Source organism: Bubalus kerabau, chromosome 22 (genome assembly GCF_029407905.1).
Source record: "Bubalus kerabau isolate K-KA32 ecotype Philippines breed swamp buffalo chromosome 22, PCC_UOA_SB_1v2, whole genome shotgun sequence".
Lineage (NCBI taxonomy): Eukaryota > Metazoa > Chordata > Mammalia > Artiodactyla > Bovidae > Bubalus > Bubalus kerabau.
The window spans coordinates 19,480,554-19,497,079 of NC_073645.1; the positions used below are offsets into that span (position 1 = coordinate 19,480,554).

Sequence of the window (16,526 nt, forward strand, 5' to 3'; positions counted from 1 at the left end):
TCTTGAGTAAAACCACCCTAATCTGGGGACACAGGTAGAGCCAAACCTGAACCAACAGGGCCATTACCCAAACGCAGCCAGGATATCACACCAGCAAGCAGGAAGAAGCTTCTCTCGGAGGCAGGGAATCAGCATCAAGATTACTATAGTTCTTTCCAGATGGTTCCAATCCAAAACCAAGGTCTACATTCAAAGACTAGGAGGGTGGTCAAGGATCCAGAGTCAAGCTACCACTGAAGCCGGGAGTCTGGAGGCTGAGCTTTTTGTTTCTTTGGTTTTTTGAGTTGTTGTGTGTTTTTTTGGCGGAGGTGCCAGGAACGGAACTGAGGGCCTCATATGTGGAGGCTGAGTTTAAACTGGGCAACTCTGAGGGCTCCGTCTGTCATTCTACCTCAGAGAGCATCTCCACCCTCCCAGCATTTACATGGATGCCGATGGCTCCCAAGTCTGCAACTTGGATTCCAAATTTCCAAATGCCTATTAGAAACTTCCTTCTAGAAGTCCTTCTCTTGCCAAGAAATTCAATACATCAAGGAATGGAATTCAACATTCCTTCCGATTCCCCTCATATATCCAGCATCTCCATGAGCGCCACGTGTATTCTCCTAGTCAACCAGGGAAGGCGCCTCCTCGTCAGCATGGAGTCCTACCTCTCCACGCTCCTGAGACACTGCACCAACCCTGCCACTCCACTCTTCCAAATACACGCCTCGCTTGGCCCCTCCTTTTCTCCCCCCTGCACGCCCCCAATCACCACACTGGGTCTAGACCCTCAGAGTCTCTCACAGGAATTACTGTAGGTCTTTCTGCAGTGGCCTCCTGATTTGCGGTAACTGGACTGGTTCCCACCCAAGAGCATCTTGTTCGTGCCTGGCTCTGGGCTATGTCCCGATATGGATGAGTCTGCAGAATCCGAACAACCCTATGAAGATCATCTCCACTTATAGATGGGAAACTGAAGCTCCCCAAGGTCAATTAGTAAGTAGCAGAGCTGAGCCTTAAGAGAGGACTGTGTGATTTGAGAACTAGACCACCTGTCACAGGGCAAGGGAAGCAGAGCAAGGACAGAGAATAGGGGACATCCCTGAAATGTGGATGTCAAGGGGCCATATAGAGAAGGAAATCAGGCCACAGTGGGCAGTAACTCGAGAACAAAGCTTCTAGTCCAGGCAAATGATCAACAACTTGGAGACTGGCAGGGATGGAAGAAGGTGGTAAAGCCAAGGAGCAAGGTAGAGAGGAACAGACCGAGAGGCTGGGGCACAGATGCTGGCCCTGGTGGTGCAGGCGGAGCAGCTGGTATCTGACATGCGCTATCTGTGAAGACACCAGGAACAGGAAGCACACCTAATCCTTAGCAAGAGCCAGGCAGGTGTCCTGCCTCATGCTTGGGCTCCCAGTCCAGGCTGGCATGGCTGCCTGCAAGTACTGATGAGAACTGTTTTCATGAGGCGAGTCAAGGCCCAATGGCTTGGTGTGGGCCAGCAAGTTGTCATCCAGAGGCTCAGGTGAAGGGAGTAGGCAGGGGTAAGTAGGGCTGGAGAGCCACACACACCCAGCAGAGTCAAGAGATAGTAGGATGCTGACCAAGGACCCGAAGGATAAGAGAACAAGAATGTCCCTCCAGTCCTTAAAGTCCCACTGGAGCTGCATCCTGTTTTGAACTCACTCCAGTGCTAAGTCATTCCAGCCTGTTGGACACCTAATCAGTGTATTTCCCCGGCCTCCCACTCAACCCCAGATTTTCCCTTTCCACCCAAACTGGCCTGGTATACAACCCTGAATTTATCTCCAGTGAAGAAGACTCTGTATCAGTTTAATTTCCAAACTTCTAAATTTACAAAATATTTTGGAACTAGAAAGGCTTAGAAACCATTGGACCCAAGTCCTTCACTCTTCATTCGTGTTTCAAATGTGTGACATTATGCATTGTCAGAAAACAGTGAAGTAGGGGCCCACACCTGATTCTTAAACTGCTTTTTGTGCTCGCATAATGCACCTAAATTTTTTTCCCTTTTATCCCCTTCTCATCACAATTCCTGGTGACTCCCAGTGATGTCTAGCTCCTATATGCCGCAGAATGAATGTCTGCTGATTTGTATTTAATGATCTCTGTTATCTGGCAGAAAATAATCTACAAAGATTAAATTTAGCGTAAGATATGGCTTCCCTGATAGCTCAGTTGGTAAAGAATCGGCCTGCAACGCAGGAGACCCCAGTTCGATTCCTGCATCAGGAAGATCTGCTGGAGAAGGGATAGGTTACCCACTCCAACTCCTGGGCTTCCCTTGTGGCTCAGCTGATAGAGAATCCACCTGCAATGTGGGAGACCTGGTGGCTCAGATAGTAAAGAATCTGCCTGCAATGCAGGAGACCTGAATTTGATCCCTGGGTTGGGACGATCCCCTGGAGAAGGGAATGGCTACCCACTCCAGTATTCCTGCATGGAGAATTTCATGGGGTTGCAAAGAGTCAGACATGACTGAGTGACTAATATCTTCACTTTCACGTGAATGACTGAGAGCCATCCCCTAATCCTTCAAGGTATTTCCATTTTAAAACAAGATACTTTAAAATTCAAATTAGCTGTTACAAATCTGCAAGATACAGAATCATCTGGGGACTAGAGAGAGCTTCCTAAAGTGCCCAAACCACTGCATAGAACTGGAGTGCAAGTCTACAGATGGCAAGGCAGAGCAACATTGGGGCTCTGTGTTGTGCCACACTGTGACCACCAGGGGGAGCTCAAGGCCCCTTCTCTTCCCGTTCACCACCCGAGGAAGGGCCAGGCAGTTGATTGGTTATTTTATCAGAACATGGGGCTGCAGGTATGTTCTTTCTCTTTAAATTATCCCTTAGGGTTCTCTCTTCCTCAGAGGTGCTCCAGCTTGGGAGCTGGATCTTCCCAATGTCACCACCTTTCCTGAGACCAGAATGGCAAGCTGCAGTGGGGCAAGAGTCAGGTTCAGGAATACAGAGTCAAAAAACTACCATCAGCCTACAGTGCTGGAGGCCACTTACACCTTCCCCTGAGCCTAGGGATAAAGCAGCTTTCCACAGGGACCAACACACCAGAATAGGGCTTGTACTCAAACCCCAGCCTGGACTTGTCCTTGGGTATCTGCTTTGGTACCTGTTCCACTGGCTGGGATGGACAGAAAGTCAGGTTTCCAGGATGCTGGGCACCGACCATCTCCATCCTGTATAATTCCATCTATCACAGCACACCATTCCCCACCATACCAAAAGAGTCTGCGTGTCTCTGGTCCCAAGGAAGTGGTCATCACCCCAGTTCCTTTTCTCTCTGCATTTCCTTCCTTCAAGAGGGGAGAAAACACCCATCCCCTATAGTGAGAGTTCTCAGATGTGGTCCTGGGACCAGCAGCATCAGCATGACCTGATGGCAAAACCTCGGACCCCACCTCTGGCCTACAGGTGGGAATTATAAAGCCTAACACTCTGAGCTAGGCTCTGGGAACTTGCCTCTCTACTTCAGGTGATTCTGATACGATCAGCTGAAGTGTGAGAAACACTGCCCTTCAGGTTGGAAAGGGGCTGCCCCAGCCTAAGGTAACAGTGCCTGCGGAACCTCAAAGTCAGCCTTTCCCCAACTCCCAGAAACACCTGGGCTGCAGAAAGGGCTCCCCAGAGAGGCCCAAACAATCACAACCTGCTAAGAGCAGGTTAAGGTCTGCCAGCTCATCTCACGCCACGAGGTGTGGCACGGAACGCTTTACACACTTCATCCTCACAACAATGCTGGGAGCCAGGTATAGTTCTCAACCCCATTTTTCAGATGCGTTCACCAGGGTTAAGAGAGACCACCTTCTCATACATGGCTGAATAGCCAACAGGTGGTCGAGGTAGGACATGAATCCCATCTATAAGGTTCCAAAAGCCCAGGTCTGGGCAGTGGCTCAGATGGTAAAGAATCTGCCTGCAATGCAGGAGACCTGGGTTTGATCCCTGGGTTGGGAAGAGCTCCTGAGAAGGGCATGGTAACCCACTCCAGTATTCTTGCCTGGAGAATCCCATGGACAGAGGAGCCTGGTGGGCTACAGTCCATGGGGTCGCAAAGAGCCAGACTCGACTGAAGTGACTTAGCATGCATGCACTTGTGTCTACTGTTTCTTAAAAATAACCAATCCAAAGTCCCAGGTCTCCACCACAATGAGGAGATCTAGGCACTCGGGTTTCCTGAGTGACGGGATGGGGCGGGGAGGGGGGCTTCCTTTGTCTCCTCCCTCGGTTCCTAGTCTACACTGGCTTTAGACATGCTCTGCAGACCTGCTGCCTCAGGTCAGCTCCCTGTCTTCTTGGGAGCGAATGAGGCCTGACAGCCACCTGCACTTCTCAGTCTCCCTGGGATTCTGCTCCAGCCCCAGCCCCACATGGATGGTCACAGCTGAGCTCCCAGAAGTGGGGATGGGCTCAGAGAAGCCTAACCTGGAGGCTATCTCAGCACTCCTTCCCGAGACCCCTAAGCCTTCTCTGTCCTCCTGAACACAGTCTGCAGAGATGCAGACTGCCCATGTTCCATCAAAAGCTAGAATACAGTGGTTGCTGCCATGTCTTTGCCTGAAGCCAGTGAGTACCTGTTCATTTAGGCAGTGATCATCACCCACCACAGCGGGGACAGAAGCAGACTGTGCAGGGGCCCCTGAGAATCAGGAGGCAGCCAATGGATTCCGAGACCCCCCCCACCCCCTTTGGAGACCCTACCCCTAGGTCTCCAAAGCAGCGCACCTGTTTTCCTCTCCTGCTTCGGGGTCTCCTGGGGGCTCACAGGGCTACTGCTTGGGATCTCCCTGTAGGAGGACGAGGCCCGGAGAGTCACCGCTCCCTTCCCAGTGCAGATTCTTGTAGGATCCATATCTGAAAAGGAAAGATCCAAAAGGGGAGATTGAATCCAGGGCGCCTGAAGAATTAAAACCATAATCAGCCAGCAATTTGGTCCAGCTGGGGAATGAGATGAACCTGGTTACAGACAGGCAGAGTCTTGCAGTCAATGAAAATTAATCTGTGGATGGTGGAGAGGGACAAATCATATTTTCAGGGGTTTCCCACCCATCATGAGGTTAGGAGGGAATGGAGGCACAGTGAGTTCTGAGTCAATGGATGCGTTACAATGTCGGCTGGGAATATCTCCAAACCAAAGCGGGTTGATTTCTTTTATTAAATGAAGTTTAGTTTGGTGAGCAGACTTCTGACCAATTAGTAAGGCACAGTTCAAGTAAGAATTTATAAAAGATATCTCAAGTTCCCACACCAGCCTTCTTATAAAAGAGCAAGTTGACAGCACAGGGCATTCGGTGAAGGTTCAACAGACAATCATTACTCAGAGCAGTCCCTCAGCGGAAAAAGCAAGACAATCTCCTTGTGCCAGCAAGCCAAGCCCCCTGCAGGGGTGAGACAGGATGTGCTGCCTGGCGAGAAAGATCACGAGGCCCGGAACCTCACATTCCAAACTTAATGAAGAAAATTCGCACCAAAGAAAACGGCTAGAAACAGTAAATCCTTCGAGGAACAGTGTTTGCGGGACTTCCAGCCGAGCCTTCCCTGGGCCCTGACCCCTCCTACAGTTCACAGTGGCCTCATAGCAGACCCAGGTCATCTTTCAGAACTGCACTGAGGATTTCAAAATAGGCTTCAAAACAGGCTGTTCACCCTTCAGGAAAATCTGTAAGGAGGAGGCAAGAAAGCCATGCAGACCACACAGTTTTGGGAGGCACACATGCTGAATGTTTCTCTCCATGAGGCTGAGTGGAACTGAATTCCAGTTTTGCAAGTTGCTCACGGCACAGCCTGGATCTCAGGCCTAAAACTGTCATGAGTGGGATTGTGGGGAAAGTTAAAGGTAGGCAGCAGGCAGGATGTGGGCTCTGATGTCCAGCTCCTCCCTGCTCCTGTGCCACAGCTAAGAAATACCAAGTCTCTTGGCTCCTCCTTCCCACTTGGCAGCCCCCTTTCCGACAGCACAAACAGAACCATCATTAGTTACAAAATGGATTGATCAGCTCCATCAGCACCTCTTGCACAAAATACACATTCAGCAGAGCGGGCAGCGGCCCTGAAGAGCATCTGACTTGTCCAATCCTACCAGGATAAGTGACCAGTGGGAAAAGTGATTCATGGGCTTTTCAAAAGGGTGAGGGGCACAGTGCCAAAGCCAGCCCATCCACAGGGTCCTGTGTGCACAGCCAGGTAGACTCAACTCCTGAAAGCACCACCACTGGGATACAGAGCCACCTGGGCCTCACTTGTCCCATGCTGTACAGGAGGAAGCTACGAGCTACAACCTGACATCTGAACTGTACCAGCTCCAAACTGTACTGGCTCCACAGAGAGGAGAGGCAGGGAGCGAATGCAGGTGGGGCTGGGGGCGGGGGAGGGAGTGCTCAGGGAAAAGGCCCTGCCAGCATCCCAGAGACACAGCCTGATCGGGCAGCTGCTTTAAATCCAGCCCAATTCAGAAATGCGCTGGGCAGCCACGTTAGTTCCTGGGGACAGTGGAATTTTAAATAAACTCTGGGGAGCTGGCACCTCTAGGAAGAACCTAAGTCACCCAAGGGGCTCAGACCTGTACCAGCTGGAGTCAACGTTCAGCTTCTGGACTGACATTCTCCCTAAGCAGGGAAGGGCAAAGCACCTGTCAGCCCCTTTTCATATTTGCCCGCGGCTCCCAGAAACACACACACACACACACACACACACACGAAAGGAAACCAGCCAGAGAAGTGAGAGGGAATGGCTCCTAAACATGCAAGAATTAAGACTCCGAGTCTTTGTTAGAAGGAAAGAAGATCATGCATGATCTGCTAACAATGAAAAAAAAAAAAGAAACCAACCCAAGGAGAGATACCTGGAGGGAGTACTAGGCCTGCAGAGTTTTTCACTGTCTTCACAGGGATTATTTTAACAGCAGAAATAGAGCGTGCACGTAAAGGGTCGGCAGTTGCTGAAAACACAAAAGGGTAAATGGTGCATCCAGAAAAAAAACATTTGGGAAACCCTCAGGCAGTGGAGGAACCGGCAGGGACAATAGGAGGAAGTCGCCCGCAGAGAACAATGGGAAGAGCAGTGGACGCAAGAACTTAAAATAACCCGCTTTCGCTCTTCAGTCCTGCGCCCGGGTGGGCAGAACCCTCCTGCCACTGTACCCCAAATGCAGCTGGTCAGTGCCTGTGCCGCCTGGCACACCAGGAACCTGCCAAGGCTCTGGGCAAAAGGACTTACAGAGACGCAGATGGCCTGGCAAACAGGAAGGGGAGAGCAAGTGGGGCCCACAGGGCCCCTGGGAGGAGGCTGGGCTGTCTGTGTTGGGAGAAGGCTCCTTGGAGGAGAGTTACAGCTCATGGGCCCCAGAGGAGTAGAGGAAGGACAAGTCTGAGAGTCGCCTGGTCCTTTCGGCCCTCATAGCTGCTATTCCAGGATCTTAACTCCTGGGGTCTTGGGCCTGCTCTAACAACCATAGCCCTCTGGCCCCAGGCAAATCAGAATGGCCATCTGCTGGGCAGCAGATGGTCTACTTAAACCCACCCCTTCCTGGGCAAGAGTTTGCCAAAGTGTCCGAAGGCACACTTAAGACTCTGGGCAGTGCCCACGCACCTGGCCCAGGACGCTGACAGCAGCTGAGCTCCCTGAGCTGGGGTACTGCCTGGTATGCGGGCGGAGGCTGCTCCCTGGGCCCCCTGCCTCCCCAGGTTCTGGAATCACAATGGTGGGCATTTTCCCAAACCAGCCTTCTCACAACAAGCATGTTGTGAGACCTCCTTCCGTCCCAATGGCAGCAAATAAAGAGATGGGCGCTCACACACTATGGACCAACATCACACCAATGGGCAACACCTGGAGGTCTCAGGGCCCAGATCCACATCATAACTGAGGTGGAGGGTGGTTGGGCTGTTTGGGAACCAAGACTGTCACAGCTGCATCAATATCATACTGACGGGCTTGCCAAGGGGACGGGAGGAAGGAGGCACCCCGGCAATGGGCAGTTCACCTTCCAGTCCACCAGGCTGCCATTTCAAGAGGCGCATGGCAGTCATCTGGCCACCAAGAACTGAAGTGATAACAACAATCCTGCACGTGTTCAGATACAAACGTGCTTTCACAGCAATCCTACCGACTGCTCCTTGGGCCACCTGGGAGGCTGGGTGGGAGGTTTTTGTTACCATTTTCAGAGGAAGAAGCAGGTCTGCTGCTCGGAGTCAACCAGTGCTGAATGAAGAGAGCGAGACCAGAGCCCGACAGTGACTACCCCATGCCGCCCTGATGGCTCCAGGGTGCATCTGCCTTGACTTTCCGACCAAAGGTGGGTCTTATCGAGGAGAGAGTAGAGTGCAGCGCACCTCCACTTGCCACCCTGCCGTACACCCCCAAAGTCTCCTGGCGGATTCACAGGGCTGGGCTTGACGGTGAGCATAAGACACCCACGTCTCCCCGCGTTCCTCAAAAGATGCTTAAACACTCCCTTATGGGCACTGCCCTTCAACATCCCCTTAGCAACCTGGCCGAGGTTGGGAACACTGCCCCACACCAGGTAAGGAGAAGGGCAGCCAGACAGGGAGGCACAAAGGGCAGGACACCAGGACCCCTCCTGCATGGGGGTCCCCAACCACCCGGCCCAGGCTCCCCACCCCTCCTGTTCTCCACGCCTTCGCTCGTGGCTGTTCTTTCTGACTTTCCACTTTGCCCTCTCTCAAAGGCAATACTTGGCTGACCCAGACAGTAATTACAAAGTCCAAACATGTCAAACTGTAAACGTGCTCTGAGAGAGGGTGCATTGTGACTCAAAAGCCCGATGACAGCACTTCTACCCTCCCTCTCTGATACCATAAGACCTGTGTTTCAAGAAGGAAAAAATACTACAGATCATCAAATTCCTTCATTTTCTAGATAAGGAAACTCATAGCCATAAAGACAATGGGTCTCCCAAGAGGTGTTGTTTCTGAGTGGCAGGCCGGGACTTGAACCCCAGCCTCCTCTCACTGCAGAGTGACATGGGAATCCCGCTGCTTGGCTGTTCAGGATGAGAGACAGGATGAGAGACGGGACCTCAAAGGTCATCCTATCCATCATTCCTTTCACACTTGCATCTTTTGTCCTAAAATTTTAAAAATTCAAAACCTGGGAGGATGCCCATGAAACGAAATGTCACCAAAATGATTTATTTCAGCTATTTAGGCTCTAGCCTCAGGGTCGGGATGCTGAATATGTCACTATTTATCACCGGTGAAGGTAAGATGCCAGGTAACAGACACTGTGGGCTGATAAATGCCATATACATGAGGCCTCTGTGATTTGGCGGGTGGTTCGCAGCATCCTGTGAGCTGGGAACAGTGTAACATGTCACCTCACAGTGGGAAACGGCAGGCTCAGACTCAAGTCTCAGAAAGCCTGGGAACACGTCTCCAGGTCACAGCCTAATTAGACCAGTGACTGTTCCCACCAGGCAGGTGGACCCGGGCCCTGCTCTTTCTAAAAATGCCAGGCTTCCCTTCAAGAGCCTTACCTTTGTCTTGCCCATTGCTGCCCGGTGCCAACCCGTTCACCACGGCTTTGGAAGCACCCACGTCACATTCTGAAAGAAAGAAAGAATAAGAGCGTGAGGCTTGTGCTCACATCTCCCACCCTTTCTGAGTCCCGCCAGTGCAAAGTTCTGGGTCCTGGGGGCTCTCTCAGGCCTGAAAAGGGGCCTCGGAGCGTCATGGGCGAGTTCTGATAATGCTTTGTGACTTGAACCAGGGAGGACGCAAAAGCTGTTTGGATGGGAAGTGTGTTGTGAGTGATATTCTCTGGTCTCCTGGTTTGGTTTCACTTCTGACATTTAAAAAAAGAAAATCTTAATTCCTTCAAAGTGGCATCTCCTACCTGACAAAGGCTTATCTACCATTCCAAGGCTGCTCAAAAGCATCCCTGTGAATCCTGAGAGCTGTCAGACAGTCAGGATAGAACCTCAGGCTCTGTGACACTTCCCTCCACCCCACCCTACACCTACAGCCACAGAAGCCACGCTGGCCCAGCCCCCAGACCACAGTCCCCAGCCACGGCTCTTGTGTTCTGGTTGTGGAGATGACCTGGCTCCCTGACCGCTCTCCCTGGCTCCGTCCTGCCCCTTTCTCCACCCCAGCCCTCAGTCTGCATCACTAAGACCACCATCTATACCCCATAGGGCTGAAAATCCCCGGAGTGCAGGACAAAACAAGATGGGACAAAGCAATGTGATTTTCTAAGACCCTCCACTTTAAATGTACTGCATTTTACTTCTAATTTGAAAATAAAAATACTACTGGAGTCTAGAGTTGGGAAGTCAATCTTTTTTTTTTTTTTTTTTTTAATTTATTAGGCTGCACCGGGTCTTATCGCGGCACACAACTAAGGCTGTTCAGTTGCGACATTCAAACTCTCAGTTGTGGCACGTGGGATCGAGTTTCCTGACCAGGGATGGAACCCAGGCCCCCTGCATCAGGAGCTTGGAGCCTTAGCCACTGGACCACCAGGCAAGTCCCCTGGGAAGTCAATCATTTACATTATCATTTCTACGAGGAAAAAAAAAATTGAACTTGGAATCAAGTTCCCCCAAACGTACAAATGATTGTTCAGAATATATTTTTTTTAGTAAGTGAGGTGGCCTGTATATTGGCATAAGTGGTTATATTCAAATTAACAAACTGACCTTCGGGATGATTAAAAGCAAACTGACATGCAAGACCCAGGGGCCAGCAGCTACCCAGGGACAAAGCCTGGGCACTCACCCAGGACTCTAAGCCCTTTAGCCACTGGTCCCAGCCCTTTTCCGGCAGCAGTTCCCTCCTGCGCCTGCCCACCATGACGGTCTCCTCACAACCTCTTCAGCAAATCAGATGCTTTCTGATCTTCAGGCCTTGGATCTTTAGAGGCCCTCAGCCAGGAAGGCCTGCGCCCCCTCTTCTACCTTGGGGAAATCCTCTGTACCTCAAGGTTTACCTTGAATGTCACCTCGTTGTTGGTGGAGACCTTTCAAAGTTCTGCTCAGCTGAAGACACTGAGACCCTCATTGCCCACTGGCAGCCTGAGCACCACCCAGTTCCCCATCCCAGAACTGATGGTGGAAGCCCAGAGAAGACAAGGGGGGCAGGACATGTGATCAGCAAGGTTGGGGTGACTCCGCTGCAGCCAAGAGCCAAAAGTGTTAGTTGCTCAGTCATGTCCGACTCTTTGCAGCCCCAGGGGCTGTAGCTCACCAGGTCCCTCTGTCCATGGAATTCTCCAGGCAAGAATACTGGAGTGGGTTGCTATTCCCTTCTCCAGGGAATCTTCCTGACCCAGGGATAGAACCTGGGTCTCCCACATTGCAGGCAGATTCTTAACCGTCTGAGCCACCAGGGAAGTAGCCAAGAGCCTGCCAAGCCACAGATATAATAGCCGTGGTTTTATAAAGCCTCTATTTGCCTGATCTAAGGGTCCTTGCTAAGAATTATTCCATAATTAGCACCTGATTTTTATCCTTAATATCCAAGCCCCTAGAGCTAAGAGTTGAGAACTCTAATTTTATAGATAAGAAATCTAAAGCTCAGAAAGGATGCCAGGCTCTAAGATCACTAAGAGGGGATTTGAAGTCTGTTCTGGTCCATCCCATGACTTATCTTCTTTGTCCTCAGCTGGGATGAACATTTATTTTTAAAATAAAAAATGGCTTTTATATATAGAATACTCTCTACATACAAACCAGATACACTCTAATAATGGTTTATATATATTCTATTTCCCCAAATGCCCCAAACCCCAGTAGCGCATTTGGCTGAGACTCAGTCATCCTACCTGGGCTCTTAATAATCGGCCTCCGTGACATCAGCTACACCGACAGGGCAGCCGGGTACCCCTGGATCCAGAGGCAAACAAGGCCGCTGCCCTCCCCCACCCCCTCCAACCATAGCGGCCAGGACCACCTGATACTGGCCCCACAGGCAGGCCTGTCCTGTTCATTGCCCCCAATTCATCTACAGAAGGTTAGTTCTCCAGACAAAGTTCCCTTTGCACCTACATTTCTGGGACGGATGGAAAGAGGGTGTTGGCAGAAAGCCAGAAATACAAGTCACAGAAATATCATCTGTTTTACTTCCCCATCTTTTCTCTCTGACTACATGTTCCTGGGCTCCAAAATCACTGCAGACAGTGACTGAAACCGTGAAATTAAAAGACGGCTTGCTCCTTGGAAGAAAAGCTCTGACAAACCTAGATAGCGTATTAAAAAGCAGAGACATCACTTTGCCAACAGAAGTCCATATGGTCAAAGCTATGGTTTTTCCAGTAGTCATGTACAGATGTGAGAGGTGGATCATAAAGAAGGTTGAGTGACAAAGAACTGACGCTTTCAATTGCTGCAGAAGACTCCTGAGAGTCCTTTGGACTGCAAGGAGACCAAACGAGTCAATCCTCAAGGAAATCAACCCTGCATATTCATTGGAAGGACTGATGCTAAAGCTCCAATACTTTAGCCACCTGATGCTAAGAGCCAATGATTGGGAAAGACCCTGATGCTGAGACAGATCGAGGGCATGAGAAGGGGGAGAGAGGATGAGATGGCTGGATGGCATCATCAACTCAATGGACATGAATTTGAGCAAGCTCCAGGAGAAGGTGAAGGACAGGGAAGTCTGGCATGCTGCAGTCCATGGGGTTACAAAGAGTCAGACATGACTAAGTGACTGAACAACGATCCGTCCCTATGCACCTGCCCTCATTTCTCCTGATGGTCTCCTTCTTAGGACTGCAGGCCTGGCTTTGAGCCTCCCTATCTGGTTGAAGTAGCCCCAGGGTTCAAAGAACAAAATGGGACGAGCATCCCCAAGCCAGCAGCCTCAGCACTTCCACAAGGCCCAGACCCATGTTCTTCCTTTCCTGTGTTTTTTTCCCCCTTAAACTCAAACAACCAAACTTGAAGAAATTTGGAAAAATAATTCCATCACCACAGACTCTCACTTCTGCAGCACAGTATGCTAATGACCAGCCACCTGGGGTTGGGTGCCTCAGCAGTCACTAGCCGGATGACCCCAGACAAACCATTGCCACACAGGGCCTCAGTTTCCCCATCTCTAGAATGGGAGTGGTAAGCCATGCCCACTTTTGTGGATCTGCAGGAGAACAAAATGAGATAAGCAGGTAAAGCCCTGCCCTGATGACTGGCAGCTCAGCTCAAACTAGGTATAAAAAGAATGCATTGTCTTCATGCTGCCCTTTCCATCAAAGGTTAAGAACAACTGTTTTCTGCATAGCTGCTTTCTTCCTGATGATCATTTTTATGAGTGGTATAATCTCCCATCAAGTAAACACACAGAATGACCCTGCTCATTCCCCACCTTCACGCGGGTGATGTTTTTGTTTCCTTCGAATTAATACAGACATTCCCAAGAGGGGAATTATCATGTCAAAGGGTCCCGATTTCTTGGACTCTTCCTGGGAAATGCCTCCTTTCAGCACCACATGCCTAAGGGAAAACCTGGGGAGAAGTCCCAAGGGCATCTCCTCATCCTCCACGGCCCCTCCCTGCCCGCCTCTTCCGCCCTTATTTCTGCCAGGAATGGTGATGCCAGTTTAGGTTAATCCTGATATTAGAAGGACAAGAAACTCTGGGTGTTGGGGGGAAGTGCTGGCCTATTTTAAATTAAAGCAAGAACAAAAAGCCCAGAGTTACAGAGCAGGGGCTCTTGGCAATGCCTGAGCCCCCCTGGAGTCCTGGGAAAGGAAGGGATGCAGCCTTCTCATGAAGCAGAAGCATCACGGAGTCAAGGACCAGACCAGTCCTGCTCCTTGCAAGGCTGGAAGCTGGGCTGATGACCCACGGGCGGGACACTGGCCAGGCCTTGGGCACAGAGCTCAGCACTTGAGAAGTGTTGCCTCACTTAATCCTCACAAACCCCCATTAGGCGATGATTTCCTGATGTCCATCTTACAGAGGGGTTCACTACAGGCCAAAGCCTGCAGGGTGGTATTTGTAGCCCTGAGCTGATCCACCTGGGGCCCTTCTCCTCCCAATAAGCCCACGCTGTCCGGCAAGGGTTGGGATTCAGCTGAAAGGGCGTGTGAATATGAATACACGGAAGGATTGGTTTTCTCCTCCAGAGGTCTCTGATAACACTCTGGAGACATTGCAGGAATCGAAGGCGCCTAAGTGAGCTATGCACTAGGTCAGCCTGTGGCCCACCCCGCCTGCAGGCCTCGGGAAGTGCCAGGGAGCACTCAGTAGCCAAGGTGGGCCTCGATCTCCAGATGGAAACTTCTCTGCCGCACATCCTGGCTGGAAAGCTGACAGCTCTTGGCTGTACCACAAGCAGGGACCTACCTATTCCCTTCTGTCTTCCCTAGCCCAGGTGTTCCACTCCAACTTTAAATTAAAAACTGCTCAGTTGTGTAGGTTTTGATTTTTACTACCAAAAACATAGCAAAAGGGTGGTTTTGCCCTGATAAAGGCAGCGATGGATTAGCTCATTCCGTGGGGCAATTATGGCCAATATGTTTACTTTTGCTACAGTCACTCAGATTAAGAAATGCCATCAAGGTGTATATACATGTCAGCATTGATCAAATAGGAGCCTGGTGGGCTCCAGTCCATGGGGTCGCAAAGAGTCGGGCACAACTGAGTAACTGAACACACACACACACACACACACACTTAAAATACCAAGTTTACTGTCAGTTCAGTTCAGTCGCTCAGTTGTGTCCAACTCTTTGTGACCCCATGGACTGCAGCACGCCAAGCTTCCCTGTCCATCACCAGCTTTGGCATAGCTAATGTAGCAGAAGTAGATGCTTTTCTGGAACTCTCTTGCTTTTTCCATGATCCAGCAGATGTTGGCAATTTGATTTCTGGTTCCTCTGCCTTTTCTAAATCCAGCTTGAATAGCTGAAAGTTCACAGTTCATGTACTGTTGAAGCCTGGCTTGGAGAATTTTGACATTACTTTCCTAGCGTGAGATGAGTGCAATTGTGCGGTAGTTTGAGCATTCTTTGGCGTTGCCTTTCTTTGGGATTGGAATGAAAACTGACCTTTTCTGGTCCTGTGGCCACTGCTGAGTTCTCCAAATTTGCTGGCATATTGAGTGCAGCACTTTCACAGCATTATCTTTAAGGATTTGAAATAGCTCAACTGGAATTCCATCACCTCCACTAACTTTGTTGATAGTGATGCTTCTTAAGGCCCACTTGACTTCTCATTCCAGGATGTCTGGCTCTAGGTGAGTGATCACATCATTGTGGTTATCTGGGTGATGAAGATCTTTTTTGTACAGTTCTTCTGTGTATTCCTGACACCTCTTCTTAATCTCTTCTGTTTCTGTTAGGTCCATACCGTTTCTGTCCTTTATTGAGCCCATCTTTGCATGAAATGTTCCCTTGGTATCTCTCATTTTCTTGAAAAGATCTCTAGTCATTCCCATTCTATTGTTTTCCTCTATTTCTTTGCTCTGATCACTGAGGAAGACTTTCTTATCTCTCCTTGCTATTCTTTGAAACTCTGCATTCAAATGGGTATATCTTTCCTTTTCTCCTTTGCCTTTAGCTTCTCTTTTTTTCTCAGCTATTTGTAAGGCCCCCTCAGACAACCATTTTGCCTCTTTGCATTTCTTTCTCTCAGGGATGGTCTTGATCACTGCCTCCTATACAATGTCACAAACCTCCATCCATAGTTCTTCAGGCACTCTATCAGATCCAATCCCTTGAATCTATTTGTCACTTCCACTGTATAACTGTAAGGGATGATTTAGGTCATACCTGAATGGTCCAGTGGTTTTCCCTACTTTTTTCAATTTAAGTCTAAATTTTGCAATAAAGAGTTCATGATTTGAGCCAGAGTCAGCTCCCAGTCTTGCTTTTGCTGACTGTATAGAGCTTCTCCATCTTTGGCTGCAAAGAATATAATCAATCTGATTTTGGTGGTGATGTCCATGTGTAGAGTATTCTCTTGCATTGCCGGAAGAGGATCTTTGCTATGATCAGTGTGTTCTCTTGGCAAAACTCTGCTAGCCTTTGCCCTGCTTCATTTTGGTACCCCAAGGCCAACCTTGCCTGTTACTCCAGGTATCTCTTGACTTCCTACCTTTGCATTCCAGTCCCCTATAATGAAAAGGACATCTTTTTGGGGTGTTACTTTTAGAAGGTCTTGTAGGTCTTCATAGAACCGTTCTATGGAACCGTACTGATGATGGAAGTAAAGTTCGATGCTATAAAGAACAATATTGCATAGGAATCTGGAATGTTAGGTCCATGAATTAAGGTAAATTGGAAGTGGTCAAACAGGGGATGGCAAAAGTGAACATCAACATTTTAAAAATCAGTGAACTCAAATGGACTGGAATGGGTGAATTTAACTCAGATGACCATATTATCTACTACTGTGGGCAAGAATCCCTTAGAAGAAATGGAGTAGCCCTAAGAGTCAACAAAAGAGTCCAAAATGCAGTTCTCGGGTGCATTCTCAAAAACAACAGAATGATCTCTGTTCGTTTCCAAGGCAAACCATTCAATATCACAGTAATCCAAGTCTATGC

At 49.6% G+C, this 16,526-nt stretch overlaps 1 protein-coding gene across 36 annotated transcripts in view; it reads right to left on the minus strand.

Annotated features, from left to right (window-relative positions):
• Positions 1-16,526, minus strand: part of SORBS1 (sorbin and SH3 domain containing 1) — a 231,382-nt gene that overhangs the window by 102,771 nt on the left and 112,085 nt on the right. For 24 of the 36 annotated variants that reach the window (XM_055560508.1, XM_055560505.1, XM_055560507.1 and 21 more), the window contains 3 exons: positions 9,515-9,583; positions 6,863-6,958; positions 4,747-4,875 (listed from right to left, as the gene is read on the minus strand). In XM_055560508.1, the coding sequence (XP_055416483.1) occupies positions 4,747-4,875; positions 6,863-6,958; positions 9,515-9,583 (294 nt within the window). The remainder of the gene's footprint in view (positions 1-4,746; positions 4,876-6,862; positions 6,959-9,514; positions 9,584-16,526) is intronic. The other 12 variants (XM_055560534.1, XM_055560533.1, XM_055560532.1 and 9 more) reach the window with 1 other exon arrangement.